Source organism: Bacillus rossius, chromosome 1 (genome assembly GCF_032445375.1).
Source record: "Bacillus rossius redtenbacheri isolate Brsri chromosome 1, Brsri_v3, whole genome shotgun sequence".
NCBI classification, from domain to species: Eukaryota; Metazoa; Arthropoda; class Insecta; order Phasmatodea; family Bacillidae; genus Bacillus; species Bacillus rossius.
The window spans coordinates 368,564,386-368,586,153 of record NC_086330.1 but is presented as its reverse complement, the minus strand read 5'-3'; the positions used below and the strand labels follow the sequence as shown (position 1 = coordinate 368,586,153).

Below are 21,768 nucleotides of genomic sequence, written 5' to 3'. Positions count from 1 at the left end.
TGAACCATCAAAGCATGATAAATGGTTTCTAACTAAATGTAGTGATGACAGACAATAACTATTTAATACAAGATCCATAATGTTAACATCACCACTACCAACAATGAGAACAACAAAGCAGTGATCAGCTCACCTCTGTTGTGGTCTGCCAGCTTGCTTGATTGCACGTAAGACACTGTACCATGCAGTCGTAGTTGTTGCTCAACAACAGTAAGGACCTATCCTAATCTGGTTTCTGGGGGATAACTGGAGACATCAGGGCAGCTGGCCCAAGACTCGGCATAGACTCCTCTGCAATAGAGTCTGTCGTGCCACTACGCCACCTCACTGCAGCTTGGTTGCTAGTCTTCTTTTGCAAACATGACACACATTTAAAAAAAAAAAAAAAAAAAGTGTACTTAACTTGGTATGTCTGAAAGAAGTGAAACTTCTTTGGCAATTCAAACCTTGACTTGTAAGTTATCTCTTTATATCTCTTTGGCGACAGAAAATTTTCCAAAACATTTCACGAACACGTTGCATTAAAATTTGTCCTTGAAATTACTCTCATTGTACTCAAAAAAAATTTTGTTTCATAAATATTTAGTTGCACAAGTAAAATATTGCTTGTATAACACTGTTTAACAGTGCTAATTTACGCAAGTAATTAAAACAATACTTGAAAGAACCCCGTATTATTGCGAATGTGGCCTGTGGCGCGGTGGACAAAAAGCTCAAGCCTTGTGTTTCCCTCTGCCCAGATATTCCCTTACTAGATGCCAGCAACTCAAGTAGCATCAGACAGGTGGGTCCCTACCGCCGTGACCCGCCTATCCCTGCAGCATGGCGGGGTTCAACTGAGCCGCATGCCACCACATGGAGCCCGTTCGGGAAATCAGGGCCCAACAAGTTTCTGCACTGTCCGCAACCTATTTTTATGTCCTAGCATGAGAAACGTTTCGCAACAATGCTTCTCAAAAACACATTAAAATTCAACCTTGAAATTTTACTCCCATTACGCCCTAAGAAATTTCACTTCAAACAATTTTTCATGTTGGTATAGTGATAACATTAATTTTTTTCATTTAGAAATGTATGCCTTAAAAATTTAATTTTCAAAACTTATATGAATCCTACACAAGGCATTTGCTGTCTAGATCACCTATCTGTGAATAACAATGCAACGTGAACCTTTACTTATGTTTTAATATTTTTTACTTAAAATAAGGATGCTAGCAAATATAACAAAATTTTCTGGCATGTGGATAGTGTGTTTGTAAAATGATGGTATTAACTAAATCATTTCCGTTTGTTCTTTTAGGAGTTTGCTACATTCAACCTTCTGAAAGGTGTTGCACATGTTTTGTCAGTGGTTTTTAGGCCTTTTGGGTTTGGTCAAATATTCATGATCCAATATTTATGTAGGCCTACACAATTTCTAGTCCAACCGGTTACAAAATTACTTAGTAACAGTAAGTTGCAAGCAGCTAGCTTCTTTATAATTTGTTTAGCTTCTGATGTGTGAGTCATGGTTTTCTCAAAGATTTCAGCTAATGTTCTGTGTAGTGCTGTACACCTATGTTAGAAGTATGAACACTCAAGACTGTTGAGTTAGAATAATGAAATCGGAAAATAATTTAAAAAATGTGACTATTACCTAATCACTGCACCTTGCGTTATAATACATTCATACTAGTTTGAACAGTCCTAATTTTATCAGTAATTCCTCTAAAAGAAAATAATGTGTAGACCTATTAATGATTTTGGGACTTTTTGACATGACGTCTAATAAATCGATGAACGCCGGCTGCACGCACGAAAAAGTGTCCCGTTACGCTCATTGTACGCTTGCGCCGCATCTATCTCTCTCCCACTCGATTGGAACAACCATCGATTTGACTTTTTCGAGGCACATTAAACTTGAAACACTCCCATTCGTTTCCTACTTTTCCTATCATCGTCCTATCCTTTAGAGTAATAACACAGATTGGAAGAAGTTAAATAGCAATCATGTATAAAAGTTATAGTTAAAATAATCTCTTCGTTAAAGTAGTAAACATATTTGAATTAATGAGTGGAAATAAAAGTAAATGTATCAATTAAATTGTACATTTCATTTCACTCCTATGTATCCATACAAAATAGTGATAATTCAATAAATATGATTCAATTTTATTTATAAAAGTATGCAATAATTTCATCAATGTTTTGTTATGACGTCACGTTAAACTATCGTCCGTAAACCGACTTTACAGACAACCAATAATTTTTTAAATTGTTAGGTGTCCCAGGTAGCAAAACACTGTGTGAATCAAACTTGCCATGAAAAGCTTGTAGAGAAAGAGAGTTTACCACAGGAAGGTGCGGGCTATGCAACGCACCACCAATCAGGTCCAACAGGCAACACTTCTCTTTTGTGGTTGCACATCCCGTGTAGACTGCGGGCAAGGCCTCACAGTGAAGATAGCTGCTGTGCCTATGACCACGTGAGACAGCCTTAGACTAATCAGTATATCAAGGATTCATGACAAAAAACAAAACGGTGGTAAATGGTTTTTCTTTAGCATGTGAAAAATTAAGAGGTTATTGGCATTCACTCATCCAAGGGCAACTCCAAGGGGCCCTGCACCGACCAATTTTATTTTATGGTTTGCCTAGTTTTCTGTGGAAAATAAATGGGGAAAAGGAACAATTAAATTGTAACTAGCTTGTAATTTTAAGTGCCGGTCAATATCTTTATATTTCAATTAGGTTTTCTGAATTTCGTATTAGAAAAAGAAATTATTTCCTCTTCCTCATGTAATGATGCAATTTCAACATTTTGATGGATAGTATTTTTAAAACCCAAGTAATATTTATCAGGAAATAATATTTAAAACTCTTAAGCCAAATTAGCATAACCATGGGTAGAGACAGTAAAAATTCGCGGATTAAATGACCTCTAGGATGAACTCCATAGTTCTACATACACTCGGTCAAATGTAAAGCACTCATTGGCTGCTGTCTTGTGAGGCGTCCCAACGTAGCAGCCTGTGATTCGATAAAGCTTTGGTCGGGCGTTTCTCATTGGCCCAGAGTCATCCAGATGAGTTGTGAGCCAATAGCAGAGGCAGCACCGAGGTATAACTATTTGTATTTTAGCCTATCGCGAAATGAATTCGCGAATTTTTTCCGGTTCTCTAACCGTGGGTAAGTGAAATATAAGTTCCAGGTTGGCCTTAAAAATGTACTTTCTAAGAGTTTTGTTTTCAAATTTTGCAGGGTGGAGCCCCTGAACGCCCCCTTTTTTTTTTCTGGGGGGCTGTTCCTTCTCCCTTCGCAGCCCCCGGTTCAGAGACGTCGGAACAGGGGGGGGGGGGGGCAGCAGGGGCGAGTCGCCCCCGTGCTGTTATGCATTGGGGGGGGGGGGGGGGCGAGAGTAGCATTTCGCTCCCCTCCTTTTCCCAGAATAAATGTTTGGTCCTAGTAGTATTTTTCTCAACCAGTAGTTACAAACGTTGCATTGTGTGATCACATTGATTAGAAAATCAAATTTATGATTGTCAATACACTGTAAGATGATTGCAAATTATTAGATGGTATTTTATTTAAATTGTACTATATCTACTGTTAGAGTAGTATTTAATACATACTACGTCATCAAATTCTTGGAATGCAATATTTAATATTTTGGTTCGGAAACTCATTAAATAGCACAATTTTGCATCTAAAATTCCAAATTTTTCCGGGGGAGGGCCTAGGTCTGAGGTAAGGGTGATACATCTTTTCGCCCCCCCACTCATGAAAACGTTCCGACGTCCATGCCGCGGTCAGAACCTTCAGAGTAAATGGGCCCAGGGTCCTGAAGTCTAGAAGCGCGTGGTGCGGGACTCGCGCACCCAGCCGGCGTGGCCTTCGTCCTCCACGGCGGCCGCCAACAGGATGTGGTCTAATCTGCGGCTGCGCCGGGGAAGGCCGGAAGCTGAACTCGGTACTACTAATTGCGCGGTTATCGAGGACCGGGCAGACGGCGTCCCCCCGCCGGCCGGACCGGCGCTGTTCCCACGCGACGCAGCGCGGCGACGCCATGGAGCGAGCGCGGCTGTGCAGGTCACTGCTGGTGTCTGCGCTGCTGGCGGGTGAGTGAGTCTGAGTGCACGCGACCACCGCACCCAGGGCCGGACTCAGAGGTCCGGAGGCCTCGGGGCAACAGAGGAGCGGAGCAGGGGCGCAACAACAGGGGGGAAAAGGTATTTTGCCCCCCCCCCCCCCGCCTCTGAAACCTTGAAGTGGGGGCAAGCGGGTAAAACAGTGCTGTGTAATCAATTTTTTGATAATAAGACTGCTTAAATAGCACCATTTTCCCGGAATAGGGGGGATCGATGATTCTTTATAAAAAGGTATATTGCCCCCCCCCCCCTTTGGAAATTTAGTTGTTGCGCCCCTGGAGCGGAGGCCCCCTGGCCAAAAATTATTTTCCAAATAAAATGAACAATTTTTTTTTTCAGTCGAGTTTTCCCATAAATAACGTATTGTGAAATCAAGTAGATTCTCTTAATATAAAAAAAAAAAAATACATAAATATAATCGGAGACAAGAATGATATGAAATTAAATGTTAGTGTTAATGAATATTTATGTTAATGTTTAACAATAATATAATCATGTATGTACAAAGTACCGTAGGTAAAGGTAAAACAGCGAAAAAAGAATATCAAAGGAAAAGATGTTTACTAGTGTTTACTTGTCGGAATTTGAAAGAATTTTTTTTTCCGAAGTCTCTATTGTGGTTGCCCTGACTACACCACTACACGTCTCGTCAATGCAACGGCGGCTTCAGGGTTCAGGATGACTTTTCGGAAGGGGCTATCGCACAAAGAAAGGTCGTAGTTGCAAAAAAAAATGAAAGTGGTCAGACATTGGCCTTGGAATATTATTTACAAATTACAGGTTTCAAATGCAGAACCTTAGTAGCTCCATGCAACTTTTGATGAGATAAAAGTTTAACATATGAAATTAAATATTTAAGTAAACATAAATATACACTAATCAATAAAATTGGTCTCGGGAGGGGATATCGCCTCCACCACCCCCCACGGCTTGCTTCAATGATAAGTGGAGTTTATGAAACCATCATACTTTATGGCTATGAAGTTAATACATTTTTTTAAAAAAACTTTTATTAATTATAAAATAATTATAGCGTAAAATTATTACCACAAAAAAATGGGGTGTAGCTGTGTCATGGACACGGCTGTGTGTTGTACGTGAATACGTGTATGTAACAGGTGATATTTTCTATACGAAATATAAAATAGGCTACGCTATTTTTTTTATTTGATCACCATATTACTATTTTACATTGATGTTAATATATCGATAGATTTTGACGAGAGCTGACGATTGAAACTCAAACGAACGTCGTAGCTTCTCCGAGTCAAAAGTTATACTAAATGGAATTCTCGAAACGTAGCAAAATGGCGGCGCTTCCCCCTCCTCCGCGCGCGATGCGTCACAGTCCTCACTTAGCGTAACGAACTCTTTGATCCTTTAGCTATCCAGTGGTGTAATTAAATATTGGGTGGTAATGATAGATAGGTAGCTGTATCCCCCGATTTTGTTATCATTCGTTTTTTGAATTGCCTCCCGCTATGGAAGCAATTTAAAAGACGTACTCACGTCAAATATAGTTACAATAAAACATTTTATTTTAAATATATCTTAGGAATTGACAAAGTGTGACTGAACTATTTAACATTAAATAATTTTTTTGAGTAAGTTTTCTTTATAATTAAACTTTAAAAGAAATTTGTTTGTCACAATAAAATCCCGGGGAATAGTGGACTTCAAGAACCCCAATGTCTACACACAGAATTCTAAAAAAATTATTTGGATTGAGAAAAGAAAACCGAATATTTTATGTTTTTGGTTTTTATTTAGTTGTTTCAATACTTTTTCCTTAAGTCAATTATTTGATTAATCCATTAAAATAAGTCATAAATATATATATATATTAATGTTATTAAATACATGAAACACACTTTTTATTATATTGGTCAACGGCGTCAGCAAACAACCAGAACTGACGATGACAGGTCTGCGAATGACACAGAAATAGCACTGGGCTATCCGAAGGCGTCATGCTTGTACATCGATACACATAGGTTGAAGTCCCATGAGTGCAGAGAGGAGTACATACAGATAAACAAGTAAGGTGTAATAGCAAGGAGGAACTTTCAACTTGTTTAGCTTCTGTGTCGAGGCCGATCACATGAAAGACTCATGTCACGTTTGTAAGGGAATTTTTTTTTTTTTTTTTTTTTACAAAAACATGTGTGTAAACCGGAATTAAATATTGGTTTAGAGAAAACAATTCCTGCCGATTTTTTGTGTGTGAGGCATGTCGGGCTACACTGGGGAGAATATACATTATTGTATCCTATTAAAATTAAAATAATATCTCAGTAACCTTAAATAGCTAGGTTGGTATAGTTGTGTTATTCTGTCTTATAATTTTTTTTATTCTTTTAAACGCTGGAAGGGAGGGGTGGACCCACGGACCTCTCCCGTCTTTGTCCTTAAAGCAAGGAAGATTAGAGACAGGAAAAATTCGCTTATTCATTTCGCGATAGGCTAAAATACAAATAGTTATACCTCAGTGCTGCCTCTGCTATTTGCTCACAACTCACCTGGATGACTCTGGGCCAATGAGAAACACCCAACCAAAGCTGTATCGAATCACAGGCTGCTACGTTGGGACGTCTAACAAGACAGCAGCCAATGGGTGGGTGACATTTGACCGAGAGCACGTATAACTATGGAGTTCATCCTACAGGTCATTGAACCCGCGAATAATTTCCGGTCCCTAAAGATAAGGAGTCGTTATTCAATGCCGTAACTAACGCTCTTATTTTCTTTGGAAGTCAGAGAACTGTGCGGTATTTATCGGCAACATTACGACCTTAAAAAGTCGTCAACTTTTCGAAAGAAAATATTGGCTACCTTGTTTTTTTTATTGGTCGTTTTTTTAACGTACCCCACGTTCTCCCTCTGGAATAATTATTTATTTTAAAATTAAAATGAAACGAAATTGAAGCATATGCAATGATATCTGTAACAAGGCTGCTTACACTTATAAATCAAAAGTAAAACAAAAATATTAACTAACTGTAAAATTATGTTGGGCACAACAGATACCATGAATTCAATTAATTTGAAACAAAAATAAAATTTACTATCTCAAAATTAGTCGGTTCGCATGAAAATCTCAAAAATCAAGACTTCTGAGTGAATTTGTGTATATTATTAATCGTGCCATAAATGTAAGAACTTAGAGGCTTTAAAAATATTTTTAAAGACAGTTTATGTCCCGAAGCAGCAGATTGTCACCAACACGATTTGTGCTATGACTCGCGGTAACTTTTTATAGCGACAGTTCAGGATTTAACACAACCTATAATCATACCTGAATTTCCGCTGATAGCTGGTTTTCAGCTAAGGCCCCAGTAAAACAAATATTAACAGAGCTTCGCCAAAGCTCGGGGCGTAATTACTCACCAATTTGGTGACTTAGCGTTGCGAAAAACTATTTAAAATACCGCGTCGGCATGGCCCGACGCGGCAGCACACACAAGCCACAAGATGGCACACCCAGAAGCTTTTTTCTTCTATTTTACAAAATTATAGCGTTACTTACAACAATTTCTCAAATTTGCAGTTCAAAAGATCCGCCGATCTATGGGCCAATCACCGGCCTTCAATCACGTAGTTTTAAAAGACATAAAATTTTAGTTACAAACATAGAGAAATGGTTCAATGCTCTTAACAATACCAAGACAAACTTCAGAGGTTATTAAACACGAAATATATATAAATTTGAAATAAATAAAAATACTTACATACACGTAAACCAACACTGAAAAATATAAATAAATGATTTAAATTAAAGTTTCAGAGTTCTGTGATCTGTTGTAGTACCACAGTTTGTTGTTGGGGAATGTTCACCATAAAAGTTTATCTATTTTCCAATGTTGAAGTGCTTTATCGTTTGTTTCAAAATTAAAAAAAAACTGCATAGCCGCAAAGTATGAAAGTTTTGAAAATCATAACATCAGTTTAAATTGCAAAAAAATATATATATAAGTTAACACGTACACACGTCTGCACATGTGCACATGGCAGACATGCTTATTTCACTGCTACCAACATAATACAACACTGTCAAGAATTGTTCCAAAGTAGCTATACTAGTTTGCAATCATACTCAAAACGCCACTCCATTAATACACTATTCCATAAATTCTGAAGTAATAAGTTTGTAAAAATACTTTTTTTTTACTAAAATCATTACGTTTAAGAAATTTACAGTTTTATTTATATTTTAAAATTAATTTTTGATGTTGGCATTTTTTAGGGGAAGTTTTTTTTTTAGTGGCCATATTCCGCGGGAAGCCTAACATGTAAATCAAGTTCTGTCCCTGCCCGAACACGCCCGAATATTCACCTTCGGCCAACCTCGGGTTTATATATATATATATTTCTCTGTTTGTTTTAATATGGCTATACTAACCTAACTAATCGTCCATAGTGTTCTAAAGTGTTTTAATGTAGCTAATCTAACCGACCACTTTTAATTTTTTGAATTCAATTTTTCCTGCGCAAAAATAAAACAATTCCCGAGGTTGGCCGAAGGTGAATATTCGGGCGTGATCGGGCAGGGACAGGGCTTGATGTACATCTTAGGCTGGGTTCACAATTAAAAAAATTAAGCGAGTGCATAGTAAGCCATGCACACGACCTGTGCACACGACCTGTGCGAACTGCGTAATCGGTTCACAATTGAACTCTTACTGTTAATTTCAGCCAAAGAAATTTCGCGAATGATGCGACATCTGTTAGCAGTGTTAGTAAATAAACATATTAACTTTCAAAATAACGATAATACTATTATTATCTTGACATTTTCTTACCACAATATGGTTAATAAATATAAACATATTTCTAGTCCCGCCAAAAAAGCACCCTGCTCTTCTCCCATTGGCTGTTGTGCCATGCGTACGCGACCGAAATAAAATATATTCATTTCACTCATATGCGCACGACCTCGCTCCCATGCACACGACCAACTTTCTGCTATTGTGAATCGTTAGGTTAGGAAACATGGCGTTCATATCCTATGCACACGACCTACTGTTACTGTTACTGTTATTTTTTCAATTGTGAACCCAGCCTTAGGCTTCTCGTATTCCGCCTGCACAGCTGCGCCCCTGGGTTGTAATGCTGGCCTGGTGCGTGTTGCAGCCGGCGGCCGCACTGCGCCCCGCGAGGAGCACTACGTCATAGACAACAGCTCGTCTCGGCGCCTGCAGGACCCGAGCAGAGTGCGCTTCGGGGACTTCCCCTTCGTCGTGAGTACACAGCGCCACCAACCCCCCGGCCGGTGCTGCCCCCTGCTCCCGTGTTGGCACGCCTGCCCCGCTCGCGCGGCCGCGCCTCACGTCCGACAGAGCGTGCCACGTTCTCTTGTCTCGTGCTTCTGGTTCGCACCGTACCTCATAGAGAGCAGCACGTGCTTATCTAGGTTCTACTCGAGGGAGTACACAGCGCCACCAACTGAGGGCCAACGAGAGTGGACCGGGAGAACGTGTGTGGATTAGTGCCACTCCTTCCGCCTCCTTCTCTCTTGCCATCATATCTGAAATTCTGCGACGTAATAACTTTTTACTTTACTATTCACACTTAAAATACTTTTGAAGTGATAACGTCTTATAAATCGATGAACGTCGGCTGCACGCACGAAAAAGCATGACTCATTGTCACGTTCCGCCTGAGCCGAGCGTACAAGAACCGGCCAACCACCGTGCGAGAAAATCTTCTACAACATCAAACAGGTTAAGGCGGTCTTTTTAACTAATTGTTCGTGATTATTTTTAAACAAATTATTTAAATTAAATGTGCAAAAAACTGTAAATAATATTTGAAAATTAAAAAAAGTACGCAATTTTTTCATCAATGTTTTCTTATGACGTTATCACGTAAAATTATCGTCCGTAAACCGACTTTACAGACAACCCAATGGCGGTTCCAGGAAGACCTCTCGGGCAGGGCTCTCACACACAGGAGGATGCAGTTAATAATCATGACATTTCCCTTGGGATATTCACCAAATATATGGTCTGAAATACTGAAATTTAGTATTTTCGTACAAAATTTTGATTGAAAGAAGAGTTTAGCACATTAACGAAAGTATTTAAGTTAACATTAATATTCCCCACAAAGAAATAAGAAGTAAAATTTGGGCTCGGAAGGGGCTATCGGCCCCCTGCGCCCTTCCTCTGGAGCCGCGCTTGAGACAACCCCCATTGTTTTAATGATAGATTTATTTAATTAAAAAAATTATCGGGGATGTGTGCATTAAAGAGAGTGATGTGTGTGTGTGTGTGCAGGTGTTCGTGGAGAGGCGGACTGACACGTTCGTGTGTCTGGGCTCCGTCGTGTCGCAGTTCTGGGTCGTGACGTCGGCGCAGATGATAGGCACCGTGGCCGAGTCCGTCAGGTACACCCCGTCCGCCGCCCGACCGCGCGCGCGGCGCCCGCTTACCTCAGGCGGCGGACCGAATCTGCGCCGCTCCACGCTGCCGCGCCGTCGCACTCGCGCATAGAGAAGTATACGTGTCAAGCGCGGCTCCAGTAGGGGGGCGGAGGGGGCGACAGCCCCTTCCCGAGACCAATTTTATTGATCAGTGTATATTTATGTTTACTTAAATATTTGATTTCATATGTTAAACTTTTATCTCATCAAAAGTTGCATGGAGCTACCAAGGTTCTGTATTTGAAACCTGTAGTTTGTAAATAATATTCCAAGGCCAATATCTGACCACTTTCATTTTTTGCAACTGCGACCTTTTTTTTTTTTTTTTTGTGCGATAGCCCCTCCAGAAAAGTCATCCTGAAGCCACCATTGATACATTTATAATGTTTTAGGCCTATTTTCAATCTTTTATAAATTGCCTCTCTTTAATCTAACAACAAGAAATAAATCACACACATTCATTGATACGGATACATGCGAAAATTGCCTACCCCTGTTTTCCTGATGTGTTCCATGTGCCACCTTTCTCTGATGATCTAGTGATGACGAAACTTAGTAGTCCAACAAAAATAAAAATAGATAGTTAAATTATTTCATTACGTGATATTTCCTTTTTTTTTTAACCAGACTATAAAATTTGGTAACATGCACAATATTTAGTTGAAGAAATAATTTCTCAAGGTATAAAAAAATAACAAAGTGAACTAAAGTCAAATATAAAAAGTAAAAAAAAAAAAGAATAGTTTTGGAAGTTCGCACACACTTCACGGGCTAAGTAAAAATGTTCGCCTTGGATGATACATTTTAAGTAAACTCTACAGCATGGAATCACTAGAATGCTGGACTTCTTTATCGTAGACAGATTCTTGTCTTCTGCACATGGTTACATTATTAGCCCACAGAACTGACAAATAAAAAAAATTTGTTTAAACAATGACACGTGAGATTGTAGTTTGTTACGTGACAAACGAAACGGTATGTACAACAGACTTTTAGAGGGTAGCAAACGATAAAAAAAAAATCGAAGCGAATGACAATCGACCTTGTTTCCATAAAATATATTGCCGATGTACAGACGGGGATTGTTTAGTCCAACTTCTCTGCAGGTCAAATGACCCACGAAAGTCTCTGTTGTTCCAGACGCAGTGATGTGAACATAGTGCACTGTTACGCGTATGTGGCTTTTAGACTGTCTTGCTGTGTGTGTGAGTGTGAGTGGGTCCCACGTGCTGGAGTGTGTTCGTCGACACAGGTGACGCCGCGGAGGCCCAGGGTCCACACCGGCTGTACCCGGAACGGCTGTATCCCACTACTCACGACGTGTGCGCGTGTCTGCTATTTCATCTCCTGCGCGCCGCTGTGGAACCCCCCCCCCTCCTTCGTTGACCATTTTAAAGAGCTGTGGCAACTCCACTTGCCACTGAGACTGTCTTGTGTGTTTCATGAAATATTTGGTACTGATAGTTGGATAATGTGCGCCGGCTTTCACGGCCATTGTCAAGGGAAGCCTAAGATGTACATCAAGTTCTGTCCCTGCCCGAACACGCCCGAATATTCACTTTCGGCCAACCTCGGGTTTATATATATATATTTATATTTCTCTGTTTATTTTAATGTAGCTATACTGACCTAACTAACCGTAACCTAACCGACCACTTTTAATATTTGAATTCATTTTTCCTGCGCAAAAATAAAACATATCCCGAGGTTGGCCGAAGGTGAATATTCGGGCGTGTTCGGGCAGGGACAGAGCTTGATGTACATCTTAGGTTTCCCTGTCTGGAATAGCTTGGCTTCTGGGTTGTAGCCGTGTCTTTGGCGGATGATTCAACCGACGTGTTTCGGTCGACATTTGCAGTCGCCATAATCAGGAGAGCAGTTGTCTACACAGTTACCTACAGTAGGTCAACTGCTCTCTGATGATGGTGACTGCAATGTCGACCCGAAACGTCGGTGGAATTATCCGCCAAGGACACGGCTACAACCAAGAAGCCAAGCTACTTCACTGATGGTTTGAACCTGTTGTCAGATTCAGTCACGAGATTCTCATGTTTCTTCTCATAAACAAGCGGATGCCCCAAAAACCCTTTCGGATTGCAGAATAAGCGCAAAAATTCAAACACCTGAAGCTTAGCGTGTCACGAATTCTTTCGTTAATTGGAAATAAGACACGAGATCATTAAAGTACATTCCAAGTACTATTAACACCGCTGCACCAGTTTATTGAACGTTGGTTTAGTATACTCAGAAATAATTTTCCATAAAGATTCTTTGCTGTGAATATTTTTTTAGACGATCATTTATAACAATTTTTTTTGTATCATAACGATTTTAGCCATGGTTATTCTCATCATCATCTGATCAGTAATGTCGTTTAAGTAGTCAAACCAATTATGCATGACCCATAGATACGAGGGCTGTTCGTAAATTAAGCTCCGTTTGATCATTAAAAAACTCGTGATAAAAAGGTTTCATTGACAGTTTTTGTTTACTACAGTCCTAATTTACCTTTTTAAATGATAGCTATTCAGTTCCATGTACTATTCACACCGCTGCGCCAGTTTATTGAACGTAGAGGTTCGCCGCCTGAAAAATTAAACTATTCGTTTACAATCGTAATTGTGTAATTTTTGCGGTCATTGTTGACTCAAGTTTCATTAAAACAACAAAAGTGGCGCCATTTCCGTCACAAAAAAAATGGTAGCCATCTTTAATCGACTCGAGTACAGAGATTCTAGAGGCATGCAGATTTCGCGAAAAGATTTTGAGACCATATGAAAGTTAAAACACTATAGCACCGTCTGTGTTTCGTGATTGGGTGAGTTTCTCCCAGGTACCTATCGATTGTAACAACACCAATCACAGTGATTCAATGAGGAAGTTAACGCTTCCTGATTGGCTCGGTCAAATAATTCAATGACTTCTCTCGCAGACGGCCGCCAATCACAAGGGAGAAACCACAGGTGTGGGTATACCTAGTTGCAGTCTAATATGTGTTCAAATCTTTTCGCGAAAAATGCCTGCCCCTAGAGATTGCTTAAACATTTTCAAGAGATGTAAATAGGCTACACGCATTGCGTATTCGCAGTCCATGATGCCTATGGCCAAGGCGTCAGTTCCATTTCCAGACAGCGAACTTCTATGCAGAGGGTTCAAAGAACTGGTGCAGCTTTAAGAAATATGTTTGGAACTGAATGGCGATTATGTAAAAATGTGAAGTGATACGAAGTAAATGGCTTATTTTCTGAGGGGGAAGAATTTTCGAGCGTTACGAATCCGAACGCATGAGGGGAATAGTTACGTACGTGGTGGGGTACTGATAGAGGAGGATAGGTAGAAATTGCGCAGCATACTTTCACTCTTGCATGCTTGAACACTTACAAACTTGCATACTTGCTAACTTGTCTTCTTTCATAATTGCATACTTGCGCAATATCATAATTTGGCGCTCGCATACATGTGCATGTATTTCTTTTCTAATTTACGTCCTCAGCGAAACCTAATTAGTACAATAAGCAAGATATTTCAATTCTGTCACGCATGTAATCCATGCACACATTACTTTATTTTTGATGACCAAACGGAGCTTACCTTGCGATTAGCCCTCGTACATGTTAGGCAACGCATTACATGTAGGGCCATGCATATTTCGCGAAAAGATACCGAGGCCAGCTCAAATTTAAAACACTGTAGCATCGCATGTGTTTCGTGATTGGGCGAGTCTCTCTCAGGAGTCACATCTACTGATACAACACCAATCACAGCAATTCAGTGCGGGAGCAAACGCGTCCTGAGTGGCTCGGTCAAAGGTCAAAAAAGGCAACGACTTCTCTCGCAGACGGCCGTCAATCAAAAGGAATAAACTGTTGGTGCAGGTATACATTGTTGCAGTCTATTAGGAGTCCATATTTTTTCGCGTAAATTCCTGCCCCTAATTATATGCCGTCGCGGACAATGTTTGGTGCGCGCCTGTGGCCGTCAGTGCAGCGGTGTGCAGTGGTGTGCAGCGGTGTGCAGTGGTGTGCAGAGGTGTGCAGAAGCCTCAGGGAGCCGCTGGTCGCAGGAGCGGCGTGCGGGTGCGGGCGGGGTCCCTGGAGCGAGGGCGAGGCGGCGTGCTGCACGACACCGCCAAGGTGGTCACGCACCCGCTCTACGACCAGCCGCACATGTACGAGAACGACATCGCGCTCGTCAAGGTGCGAGCCTCCCGCCTGACACTAGCTCCTCCAGTTCTCTCCTAGCTCCTCCAGGTGTCTTCTCGCTCCTCCAGTTCTCTCTAGCTCCTCCAGTTCTCTCCTAGCTCCTCCAGGTCTCTCCCCTCGCTCCTCCAGGTCTCTCCTCGCTCCTCCAGTTCTCTCCTAGCTCCTCCAGGTCTCTTCTCGCTCCTCCAGTTCTCTCCTAGCTCCTCCAGGTCTCTCCCCTCGCTCCTCCAGGTCTCTCCTCGCTCCTCCAGTTCTCTCCTAGCTCCTCCAGGTCTCTTCTCGCTCCTCCAGTTCTCTCCTAGCTCCTCCAGTTCTCTCCTCGCTCCTCCAGGTGTCTTCTCGCTCCTCCAGGTCTCTCCCCTCGCTCCTCCAGGTCTCTCCTGTCGCTCCTCCAGGTCTCTTCTCGCTCCTCCAGGTCTCTCCTCTCGCTCCTCCAGGTCTCTTTTCGCTCCTCCAGGTCTCTCCTCGCTGCTCCAGGTCTCTCCTCGCTGCTCCAGGTCTCTTCTCGCTCCTCCAGGTATCTGCTCGCTCCTTCAGGTCTCTCCTCTCCCATCCAGGTCTCCCCTCCCTCCTCCAGGTCTCTCTCGCTACTCCAGGTATCTTCTCTCTCCTCCAGGTCTCTCCTCGCTCTCTATTCTATAGCACATTTGCCCCTCGCCTTTCTTTAAAGTTGGTTTTATATAGGATTATCCACACCATGATCTTTGGTCATACATTTACATCTTAGAAATCTAATTGAATTGGTTTCTCCTGCAGGATATGTCACCCTAATTTACACCGCCATTAATGTTTTTAGTAATTGCTCTGATTGTTTCCCCATTGCTTTCACAATCCTCATGCCATTGAAAAAATCTTGCTGATTCTTCTCCATTAAGAAAAGATTATCTTCACAATGACGAGCTTATGCTCTTCTTCGCTCTACAAATATGAAGGTATTTGTATCACGCAGCACATATTCAGTTATGTTATTCAATGTTTGTAAGAAGTACTGAGGTCGTATCCCGTAGAGTTGCAGGTTCGGATTTTGCCTTGCTGAGGTATTGGGCCAGGATAAATTTCGTAATCCCCTCCGGTACTTTGGGGGGTTATAGACTAGTTTTCGGTCTCCAACCGAAGTAAAATAATAATAATACGTAGGCTAGGATTAAAAGCTTCTACCAAATTATTATACTAACATATTTGGCCTCTTAAGAGTGAGAAGTTTGTTAAAATTTGCGGCGTGCTACGTTTCCAGGTGAGGACCTCGTTCACGCACGACAACTACGTGAAGCCCATCAAGATGGCGACCCTGGTGGACTCCCTGCCGCCTGGGACTTCCGTGAAGGCTTGTGGCTGGGGCAAGGCGAGTCGTCCGTTTATACTGCAGAATGGCGTAATTTCCCTAAACTCGAGTTCTCCTTGCTGCGTACACTTCGCAACTCACCAGAAACTACTAGTCTGCAGACCAGGGATGTACCACACTCCGCGCCGGTCCTTCTACTGCCCAATTACTTTTCATCAAACTGTAGACCCTTGGTCTATTTTAATGAGGAATTCCAAAATTTCTTGTGATAAACTAGCATGACCATCGCTGAAATTTAAGTTCCGTGTCGGCGCGAAAGTGTTATTTCGAAGAGGTTATATATTTCGAAGTTTCCTGGTGAGGACCCCCGGAAGTACCCTCGGGAAACCTCTCCAAAATATTACGGCTTCGCAAAAGTAAATGTCCCGGAACTCCAAGAGGCCCTGCCAGCCACAGCGTGCTGCAAGAGAGCGTGTGGGAGGTCCCGTGTAGCACATCGGCCCGTGGCAAGCTAGCAGCGACACTTCAACCAAGGGTACTGCATCGGAAAAAGAACAATTGTTTTTTCCAGTGACTTCAAAGTCAATATATAGAGACCGGAAAAATTCGCTAATTCATTTCGCGATAGGCTAAAATACAAATAGTTATACCTCAGTGATGCCTCTGCTATTGGCCCACAACTCACCTGGATGACTCTGGGCCAATGAGAAACACCCAACCAAAGCTTTATCGAATCACAGTCTGCTACGTTGGGACGTCTCACAAGACAGCAGCCAATGAGTGGGTGACATTTGACCGTGTGTACGTAGAACTATGGAGTTCATCCTACAGGTCAGTGAACCCTCGAATGTTTCCGGGTCCCTATCAATATACACCATACAAAATAATTCTGAAAGGGCGTCCCATAGTAGTTATAAAATAGATCATTTTAAAATCAATTTGTAACAATTTTTCAGTCCACACCACTTTTTTTTCTAATGACAAAAGTAAAATTAAGTTTTATGTTAATAAACCTAGTTTTTTTTCTTCTGTATCTGCAAGCTTGCTATATCAAGCATGTTTCAAACTTGTTCACGTTTAACTTTTTTGGTATTTCGGCCCAGTGTTCGCAACCGTAATTCAAGCTATGATATTATCAGCTTGTAGGGTTGTCGCAAGAGACTTGCTGCAGTGCCGTGAGCCAGTATTTTATTTTGGAAGATATTACACAATAATATGCCAGTCCCAACAGAGCATATTGTGAATTTATGGATATTACTTTTGTATTTTTAATCCCGAATTGGTAAAATTATGTAAAGTATTTTGAATCACGTGATCAACGATTATGAGATCAGCTATTTTATCGCTTATCTGAGAGAAAAACAAAATTGTTGGTGTCTAAAAGAAATATGTGCAAGTATTTGGCTGCCAGCAGTGAGTCGAAATTGTACTAAATGTTTAAAAGGTCCATATATATTGTACCACGCTCTTTCTGACTTGTACCAGGCGCAAAAAAAAAACTGTTCACTATACCTTAGATACTGTAGAACACGAGATGTCAAGGGAAATATGCCTGCCAGCATCCCCCGCAATACTCGGGAGGGGTTTGTGGTGCGAGGGTCTGGTGCTGTCCGGCACAGGGGCGCCACGGCGGAGTGAGCCAGTTCCTGCTGCAGACCACGCTGCAGGTGGTGTCCAACAGGAGGTGCGACTCCTCCAGGGGGATCACCAGTCTGCGCGAGAAGCTGGGTCCGCAGGTGCGGGTCACTGACACCATGCTCTGCGCCGCCTCCTCCAACAAGGACACCACCACGGTGAGCCCCGCCTCCTCCAACAAGGACACCACCACGGTGAGCCCCGCCTCCTCCAACAAGGACACCACCACGGTGAGCCCCGCCTCCTCCAACAAGGACACCACCACGGTGAGCCCCGCCTCCTCCAACAAGGACACAAGGACACAACCACGGTGAGCCCCGCCTCCTCCAACAAGGACACCACCACGGTGAGCCCCGCCTCCTCCAACAAGGACACAAGGACACCACCACGGTGAGCCCCGCCTCCTCCAACAAGGACACAAGGACACAACCACGGTGAGCCCCGCCTCCTCCAACAAGGACACAAGGACACAACCACGGTGAGCCCCGCCTCCTCCAACAAGGACACCACCACGGTGAGCCCCGCCTCCTCCAACAAGGACACCACCACGGTGAGCCCCACCTCCTCCAACAAGGACACAAGGACACAACCACGGTGAGCCCCGCCGTCCGGTGAGGCACCACTCGCGGGCACTTGGGACCTCCACAGACCAGTTCTTGGGGGCATAGTAGTCATCAAGATGCGAGTAAGGTTGGCTCTAGTAGGCCCGGGCAGTTTGATGTAGCGTATTCTGGGTCATCGAAACTACGTGATAAATCGGCCCTAAAATGAGCTGCGTGTGGGGACAGAACCCTTTCCTTCAAAACCCATTATTAAAGTAAAATTAATATATTAAATCTAACCAACAATGCAGTCAAAATTCTTTCAGTTTTCTGTTACTATTAATTCTTTTCAGTTTTGTGTTATGGAAAGATTGACTTTGGAGTGGATAGAAAACAGTCGTAAATTTTAATACGTTGGGCTTTAACATTTTTTAAGTTGCAAAGTTTATAGTTAAATAATAGCACATTAGGTTTAAACATGTACTTTTATGCCCTCTTTATCAATAGTACAGTTTCCAAATTCCTGGGTGTGATATCTAAAGATATATTTTGGTGTAATGTTCTTATATGTGATCATCACCCTGACAGATACTCCAATTAAATATTTAGTTGACGAAAGGTTAAAAAACAAGAAGATCCAAACAAATGATGGATGGGCTTTTAACAAATCTGTATCGAGTTGTGCAGGCCCTGGCCTGTTGGGGTGTCCAGTCTTGGCACGGCTTGGCACCTGCGTGTACTTTGCAGGGCGACTCAGGAGGACCGCTGTTCCTTCTGCGCGACGAGAAGCCCCTGCTGGTGGGGGTCATCTCGTGGGGCGAGGGCATGGGCGACGTCGACACCCCCGGCGTCTACACCAGCATCGCCAAGTACCGCAAGTGGATGTTCCTGGAGATGGCGTCGGAGGGCCTCCTGCACGCCGGTCCGTTCAACGACACAGACGAGCTGGCCTGAGGCTGGAACTCCATTCGCCGGTCGGCGACGTCGTAGAGTACGCTCTAGTGCTGCACCTTCACGCACCTCCACTGCTGACATGCCAGTGGCGCCACAAGAGGACCCCATCGTCTTTAACATCGACGTGTGTTGGCGAAGTCATAGAGGACGCTCTAGTGCTGCACCTTCACGTACCTCCACTGCTGACATGCCAGTGGCGCCACAAGAGGACCCCATCGTCTTTAACATCGACGTGTGTTGGCGAAGTCATAGAGGACGCTCTAGTGCTGCACCTTCACGTACCTCCACTGCTGACATGCCAGTGGCGCCACAAGAGGACCCCATCGTCTTTAACATCGACGTGTGTTGGCGAAGTCATAGAGGACGCTCTAGTGCTGCACCTTCACGTACCTCCACTGCTGACATGCCAGTGGCGCCACAAGAGGACCCCATCGTCTTTAACATCGACGTGTGTTGGCGAAGTCATAGAGGACGCTTTAGTGCTGCACCTTCACGTACCTTCACTGCTGACATGCCAGTGGCGCCACAAGAGGATCCCAGCGTCTTTAACATCGACGTGTGTTGGCGAAGTCATAGAGGACGCTCTAGTGCTGCACCTTCACGTACCTCCACTGCTGACATGCCAGTGGCGCCACAAGAGGACCCCAGCGTCTTTAACATCGACGTGTGTTGGCGAAGTCATAGAGGACGCTTTAGTGCTGCACCTTCACGTACCTCCACTGCTGACATGCCAGTGGCGCCACAAGAGGCCCCCAGCGTCTTTAACATCGACGTGTGTTGGCGATGTCGTAGAGGACGCTCTAGTGCTGCACCTTCACATACCTCCACTGCTGACATGCCAGTGGCGCCACAAGAGGACCCCAGCGTCTTTAACATCGACGTGTGTTGGCGATGTCGTAGAGGACGCTCTAGTGCTGCACCTTCACATACCTCCGTCGTAGAGGACGTTTTAGTGCTGCACCTTCACGTACCTCCACTGCTGACATGCCAGTGGCGCCACAAGAGGATCCCAGCGTCTTTAACATCGACGTGTGTTGGCGATGTCGTAGAGGACGCTCTAGTGCTGCACCTTCACATACCTCCACTGCTGAAATGCCAGTGGCGCCACAAGAGGACCCCAGCGTCTTTAACATCGATGTGTGTTGACGATGTCGTAGAGGACGCTCTAGTGCTGCACCTTCACATACCTCCGTCGTAGAGGACGCTTTAGTGCTGCACCTTCACGTACCTCCACTACTTACATGTCAGTGGCGCCACAAGAGGATTCCAGTGTCTTTAACATCGACGTGTGTTGGCGATGTCGTAGAGGACGCTCTAGTGCTGCACCTTCACATACCTCCGTCGTAGAGGACGCTTTAGTGCTGCACCTTCACGTACCTCCACTACTTACATGCCAGTGGCGCCACAAGAGGATTCCAGTGTCTTTAACAACAATGTGTCATGGACCTCACAGCACTGCTACCACTACCAGTACTGTCGGAAAGGCCAGTGCATGTTTCCTCAATTTCTGCCAGAGAAGCCACAAAGAACTGAACTCCGCGTTGTCTTGAACCCAAAACTGTCAGACTGATTTAAAGTTTCGGTTCCCGCACATTTTAAATTCTCGCCGGTATTTTTTTTTTCCTCCAGCGATTCTGAAGTGGGCTTTCAATTTTCATCTCCACTTACTCTCAGGAACCATCAGTAGAGCTGCGATGGACTCTCGCGACTGTATCACTATGTTATCTAGAAGGTGAACTACACTTTATTTAGTGTATTTTCACATTATCATGTCAATGCCAACTATAAACACCTGACAACAATGGAGCAGATGATTTTGGGTTCCTGTAGCTCCAATTCACTGTAACTTTGAACCATGTTTACATTCTGCAACAACCATTGTTTGTTGTTGGTTTATTGTCAATTTTGCAGAAGATTTTCTTAGATCTGTCTTTCTGTAGATGCTAGAAGCATAGATATGTGACATCATGTTGCAAATTATAATTTGTCAACATTCTAGACTAGAAATTTAATTTTTGACATAGACATCCTTCTTTTTATTTGTAGAGTCTGCTCAGTTGATCCCAGTGTTTCACTATAGTGTATTCCAGCTAAACTAAACACTTTTGAAGTATTGGTAAATGATGATTTATTTCAGTCAAGAAATCGTTAAAATCTTAATCTACTTGACACAATGTGTTGTCAGTTAGAACAACTTTAAGAAAGGCCATGATTAAGTAAACACGTTGTGTGGTTGTCGTCAAGAATGGCTTTCAGTTTTCATGGCCAAAATATTCGTATTAGTTTGACTCAAACAGTCTTTCGCTCCAAAAGGCAATTGCTACAAAAGTATTTGGCTCCAAAAATAATTTTGGCTCCAACAGTCATTGCCTCCAAAAGAAATTGGCTCCAGTAATTGGCGAAAGCTGGATATTGTTTCACAATCCTCCAGAGATTGTAAAAAAAAAAGTTCAGATGGGACCAGATTAAGGTAGCCTTATTTTAAAGTTAATTTGAGCGAATGGAAAGTTTGTTTTGCAAATGTCACACCGTGAGAGAAATTGTGAACGATAGTCCAAACCTCATCTATCTCATGTTGGCTGTAGTTCAACGAGATCTGTGGCAA

At 42.9% G+C, this 21,768-nt stretch overlaps 1 protein-coding gene across 1 annotated transcript; it reads left to right on the top strand.

Annotated features, from left to right (window-relative positions):
• Window positions 1–755: 755 nt before the first annotated feature.
• Window positions 756–21,161, top strand: LOC134528620 (uncharacterized). The gene is made up of 8 exons (XM_063362375.1): window positions 756–784; window positions 3,976–4,097; window positions 9,258–9,364; window positions 10,403–10,512; window positions 14,612–14,744; window positions 15,985–16,092; window positions 17,652–17,825; window positions 18,957–21,161. Exons 1-8 carry the CDS (start codon window positions 756–758, stop codon window positions 19,161–19,163), a joined length of 990 nt encoding a protein of 329 aa, XP_063218445.1. The 3' UTR covers window positions 19,164–21,161.
• The last annotated feature ends 607 nt before the right edge of the window (window positions 21,162–21,768 follow it).